The following is a 6,472-nucleotide window of genomic DNA, read 5'->3' as shown; positions in this document are numbered from 1 at the left end:
AAAGTGCTGACAGTTCACGCTACCTGCTCACAAGTCAGTCAGTGCCACGTTGAACAACTCAAGTTGCATGGGTGTAATTCAAGATCAAGACTGCTACTAGTATTTAATTAAGCTGTCAATTCTCCAATTTTGAAAAGAAAAGATATCAGTTTCGTCTAGTACATTGCTAAATCGCCAAGGCCTATATAAACCAGAGGGAACTTAGATTCCTCCCACCCATCTTCTCATCATTACAAGTCTCTGCGTCGAGAGAGGTCACAATTCAACGCAAAGCAGAAGCTACACCTACACACATAGCACACACATGGCTCGCCGCGCTCTCTCTTGGATTAGTGTGTCTCTGCTCGTCTTCTTGGCGTCGTGGTCATGCATTGTAGCCAGGGGCGCACGGGCACCCAGTACCGGGGAACCTACCGATGGGTTCACGGCGGTGCGGCTCAGCGAGAGCAACTTCGCGCTCCAGCGCCCGTTCGACGAGGCGAGCGGCGCACGATACAGCTTCGACGGCACCGTGAGGAAGCTGTGGGTGCTCTCTTCCGACAAGCCCCATGCCCGTCAGAGCCATACCAAACCAAGAACTGAGATCAGGATGGCAGTAAGTTAATTGCCACGTCATTATTACTAGTCATTAGTCATTAGTCATTACTATATTCAAGAATTAGTAATTTTACTGATTGCTTTTGGTACTCTCCTTTTCTACTGCAGGGCTACGACTACAGCTCCGGCGTGTGGCAGTTCGAGGGCTACGGCTACGTCCCCTCCGGCACCACGGGGGTGTGTATCATGCAGGTGTTTGGCGCCGGGGAGGCGGCCAGCACGCTCATGCTGCATGTCTACGATGGCGCGCTGCGGTACTACAACAGGCAGCTTGTCGAGGACACTATCTATGACAGATGGTTCCGGTTGAACGTGATCCATGATGTCGATGCATCGACGCTTACTGTGTACATCGACGGCGAACAGAAGCTGCGCGTCCACGGCCGCGGCGGCCACTCGCACTACTTCAAGTTCGGCGTGTACGGACAGCGCGAGGAGTCCAGCCGCATGGAGTCGCGCTGGAAGGACGTCAAGATCCTCAAGAAAGATTATAATTATTTGTGTAAATATGTATGTTGATGATGTGGTGACTGTGTTTGTATTGTTTATGTGTGGAGTTCAATATTTATTTGTTATGATGTACATACGAGGATCAATATTTTATATGTATGTGTGCAGTATTCGTTGTACTCTTTTCTCAAAAAAAAAAAATCTTTGTACTCCCTCCATTTTGTATTACTCCACCTATAAGATATGTCTGAAGTCAAAATACGTAAATTTTGACCAAATTCAACATCTACAACATTAAAAGTGATATAGTAAAGTCATTTTATGATGCATCTAATAATATTGATTTTGTATTGTGATGTTGGTATATTTTTCTGTAAAGCTGGTTAAATTTTATTCATGACAAACTTTGTACACAGTTCAAAAAGAAACGGAGGAAGTAATGCACATTCTTTTATTCCAGTATCAAATTGAACCACTTCTGCAATGAAAAAACACCAGATTAGTTTTTTGGTGCGAAAATATTCTTTTCCATAGATAGTTACCTCACTTAGGACAACAAAACTGTGCATCTTTCTAGGTTTTTACACTGTTCTGATCCTTTTTGTAAACTGTCACAAACCGAATTCGATCTGAAAGTATTTCGCGATCTGATCCTTTTGAAAACGCCAGTCTAGCATGGCGTTTCTGCTCCACATTCAAACACCGAACTAGCTCACACCTCTGATTCACATGGAAACACCCTTCTCTCTGGCATTGCAGCCCTTGATGCAAACGTCATACACCATGACGTTGCTTCTCCCGCCGTCGTTCCTGAGCAAGCTGCAGAGCCTGTCGTCGGAAACTCCACGCCCACTGGTGTTGTTGCCCTTGATGCAAACTGAGCTCGAGTCAGGAACGACAGGCTCTGCAGCTCGCTCAGGAACGACGGCGGGAGAAGCAAAGCCATGGTTTATGGGGTTTGCATCAAGGTGAGCAACGCCAGTGAGCGTGACGTTTTCATGTGGATCAGAGACGCGAGCAAGTTCGGCGTTTGAATGTGGAGCAGAAACGCCAAGCTAGACCAGCGTTTTTACGTGCAGCCGCAACGCCACACACAGTGACGTTTCTAAAAGGGTCAGATCATGAAAAAAATTTAGATCAAGTTCAGTTTGTGATATAGTTTACAAAACAGGTCAGAAACAGTGATTTTATCCCTCTTTCTAGTCCTCCCTCACACTCAACGTTTCTTGCCGTCCGGTTGAGCATTCCACATGTTTTTAGCCGTTAGATTTATGTGAAGTCGCCTAACTTCTCACGGTGGGTCCACTATCCTAAGGCCTTGTTTGGTACTAGTGTATTTTAGGGAATTTATGGGGATTATCCTGGCCAAACCCCTCAATCCCCACATATCCCATAACACCATTTGGTTCTAGTGTATTTGACATGTTTCACCCCACATTTCCCCTCAAATCCTCAGATTATAGTGCATTTTTCTCAATACCCAATACACTACCCCTACCTAGTGTATTGGGGATAAATGGGGATTTGAAGGGATTGGGTGAAGGTTGGGGTTTCACCCAATCCCTTGGGGGATTATCCCCACCAATCTCCTCAAAAACACTAGTACCAAACAAGGCCTAAAGGGTATCTAATCTGGTGGAAAAATCGATTGTATGTCGTTGATTATAGGAGATGTGCACCCCAGATGGCCAGTCTAGCTTCGGGATATTGCAGTCCATCAACATCAATAAAAAAATAAAAATAAAAATCCAAGGGTAGCGAAGAGTCGAGTTGTTCCTCTTGCTCTCTCCATCGCGAGCGGTGACTCCCTTACCAAGAAGATGATGTCGTCGCCCCAGCCCCACCTACACATGAGCTTGCCTGTTGTGGGCAGGTTTCCATGCGTGGGCACGACCCCGGCTGCCTCCAGGTGGTTCACGACATACCTCGATCACACTTCATCACGCCGAAAGGTGCGGGGCTGCGAGCCTCGTGGTAGTTGTCAGTGTCTCATTTGTGGTGGGTAGTACCGGAGATGTTAATGTCGTGGTTGTACCCACCGGTGCCATCATAATGACTTGTTAAGAGTGAAACTACCGGTTGTGCTACGTTAACCGAGGCTTCCTCGTCGTTGTTATAGTCGTCTAATAGCAAAATTAAGTCTCGTGTATTGGCGTTGTAGTCGGAGACGAAACTGTCGATGATATAGTCCTCCGATGAATGGTAACAGGAGGGGTTTACCCAGATTCGGGCCTTCATGGTGGAGTAATATCTTACATCTTGTTGTTGTTTATTGGTCATGGGTATACCTTGTACGAGAGATTACATAGAGATGTATGGTTCTACCGAGAGTTGTTTTTATGGAAGATTAGATGAAAATGAGAACTCCTAGCCTCCCCTTATATACACGGTCGGGAATAGGGTTTTACCAAGAGTGATGTGATCTAGGTCTTCTTTGTCATCATCTTGGGGATAAAGATAATCCAGGACTTCTATCCCTTCTTCCGGGCTTCCTCCCGTCATTGGGCATACGGTAGGCCGTGGGCCTACCAACATGCATGTTGTGTGGCTACTTGCTGATGAGCCACCCTCGGTTCCTTAAAAAAAATCAACAGTTACTAGTAAAACACGAAAAAATCCTATTTGCCGCTCTGTGTGAAGCGGTGTCGAGGCTTCGCACAAAGCGGGCAGGGGATCGGGCTGGCCGTGAAGCCGGGCTGGAGTGCCTGGTTTTGGGAACCTTCTAGAGGTTCATAGTCGGCTTTTTTTTGTTTTATAAAACTTCTAGAAGGTTCCCTGAGATGGTTTTTTCTATTTCATTTTTTATTCTTTTCTATTTCTTTTTTTATTCTGTTTTAAAAATGTTTTGAATTTTTTAAAATGTCGGAATTTGAAAAATGTTCGGAATTTGAAAAAATGTTCTGGAATTTGTAAAAATCTTCTCGGATTTAAAACATATTACAGAATTTGAAAAAATGTTTCAAAATTCGGAAAAATTATTCCGGAATTTGAAAAAATATTCTGTAATTTTGAAAAAATGTTTCGGAATTTGCAAAAATGTTCTGGTATTTATAAAAATGTTCTTGTATTTTTAAAAAAGTTCTAGAATATGAAAAAATGTTCCTGAATTTGAAAAATATTCCTGAATTTAACAAAATGTTCCGGAATTTGATAAAATGTTCTGAAATTTTTTAAAAAGTTTCGGAATTTGAAAAAACGTTCCAGAATTTGAAAAAACGTTCCAGAATTTGAAGAAATGTTCCGGAATTCGAAACAATGTTCGGAATTCGAAAAAATCTTCCGAAATTCGAAAAATGTTTTGTAATTTTGGAAAAATGTTCGAGAATTTGAAAAAATGTTTCAGTATTTATAAAAATGTTCCGGAATTGAAAGAAAAATGTTCTAAAATATGAAAAAGTGTTTTGGAATTTTAAAAAGTGTTCCCGAATTTGAAAAAAATGTTCCGAAATTTAAAAAAATGTTCCGAAATATTGTAAAATGTTTCGAAATTTGAAAAATTGTTCCGATAATTGAAACAATGTTGCGAAATTTGAAAAAAATCCAAACCCAAGAAAATTTAGAAAAATCGGTTGAGGGAACCTTTTAAAACATTTCCAAAACCTAAAAAAACCAGATAGAAAAATCTAGAATGTTTCCAAAACCATAAATGCTGGAACATGTTAACGGGCCGGCCCAGATCATCATTGGACGCGGCTACACGATACAGCTTAATGGGCCGGCCTGAGTTCGTTCGCCCGTGTGCAGCTCGCTGCTGTTGGATGCAACACACGTCATATAGGAGATCCCATGAAACACCCCTATCATAATCCCACTTATCTCGAGCATGTAACTAACTAAAGATGGTATTTTTAAGAAAAAAATTAGCACAAATGTGGTAGGCTTTAGGACAAAATATGGTAGTTTTCCTAGGCACATATTCAAAAATTGGTAGTTTCTGTTAAATACTTAGAATATAGACATAACCATTCAGATAATCTTTCTTTGTTATGTACCAAAAATTTATTTTGTGTGATAACATAGCCATTTTCAAAATAAAAATGAAAAAATTGTCATCGAAAAACTAAATGCAAATATTTCCAGTGCAAGCACACGGTTCAATATAGCTAGACCAATGTGAGCTTCTTTCGCAAAAAATTTGAACGTTCCATTAAAGGATGACAATTGTACATTAAATTGAATAGCATATGCAAAACTTGCATCACACCCATACAATGCAGATATATGTTCACCAGATTAAGTAGTATATATCTTTGTGTCTCCTTCAAAAAACACCATTAAGTTTACAATGTAAAATCATTTTTACTTTGTTTTATAAAGTGATTCAGGTTTTCAACATTGTCCATCTCCATAAGTTTCCGGCTTTGAGATCAAACTGAGCTGAGTGTTAGTTGTTTCATGGACTTCCAATGTGTCTTGTTGTAATCCTTCAAGAACATATCGCAAGTAATCTTAGCACGGGATCTTGTTAGGGCACGCTGAATCCAAAAGCATATCTGTGATTTCTCCATTGGTTTAATGAGATCAGACTAGCTTGATATCGTCGGGCAGTGTGTGGATTTCTAGGATCCATCACAGCGGGTTACGTTGGAGGAAACATGCCAATCTCATGAGATCTTTCCTTCTACTCAACACCGACGAGGTTATGCTCTCCAAGAAGCAAGGCACGGCTCCGGGATCCCATGGGTGGCCGGTAGCTTTTTATAGTAAGTTCTCGAGCTCGTTGAAGAGTGTCATGTTTGTGATCAGTACTAGTTTATCTCTAGGTAGGTATATATTTCGAGGCTGAATTTTAGTGTGTTATCCCTTATCGATAAAGTTAAAGGTGCAAACAATATTCGTCAATTATGTCCAACTACACCCATTAGTGTGCCCTCAAGATATGCGCAAAAGCGTACGCCACTCGCATGTCTCCGATCGCTCATTGTGTTATCAATCACTACAAATCTTCTTATTCAAAGGAAGATTCATCCTCAAGGGTCTGCTAGCATTGCAAGAAGTGGCTCAAAAAATAAAAAGGCGTACATAACCGACTATTTTTGTTAGGTTAGATTTCCGCGGGAGGTTATGCTTCAAAAGGGATTCGAGGTGGGATGGGTCCATCACATCTTGTAGCTGATGACAATCTCTATTAACATAGAGGGTGGGAACTTCTTGTGTAACAAGCGAGGCCTAAGGTAGGGTGCTCCATTTTTCTTGTTTTCTCTTGAATTTATGGCTCACGCGCTTTCCACTATCACTACTAGGAGAAAGCTTATTGATAGAATATTAGCAATAGTGCGGTATTATGGAGATGCGCTACTCCTAAGTAGTAGTAGCATGGCGCAACTACCGGCGCTACAGGTATCTAAGAAGCAGTAGCGCGGCATGTCAAGACTGCACTACTGCTAAGTGGTCACTAGTAGAAAAAAGGGTCTTTCGGCCGAGG

At 41.7% G+C, this 6,472-nt stretch overlaps 1 protein-coding gene across 1 annotated transcript; it reads left to right on the top strand.

Annotated features, from left to right (window-relative positions):
• The first annotated feature begins 304 nt into the window (after positions 1-304).
• LOC123408419 (citrate-binding protein-like) lies at positions 305-1,116 on the top strand. Its single transcript, XM_045101531.1, has 2 exons — positions 305-595; positions 706-1,116. Exons 1-2 carry the CDS (start codon positions 305-307, stop codon positions 1,114-1,116), a joined length of 702 nt encoding a protein of 233 aa, XP_044957466.1.
• The last annotated feature ends 5,356 nt before the right edge of the window (positions 1,117-6,472 follow it).

The sequence above is a fragment of the Hordeum vulgare genome, chromosome 7H (assembly GCF_904849725.1).
Source record: "Hordeum vulgare subsp. vulgare chromosome 7H, MorexV3_pseudomolecules_assembly, whole genome shotgun sequence".
Lineage (NCBI taxonomy): Eukaryota > Viridiplantae > Streptophyta > Magnoliopsida > Poales > Poaceae > Hordeum > Hordeum vulgare.
This window is presented reverse-complemented; position numbering and strand designations above follow the sequence as displayed.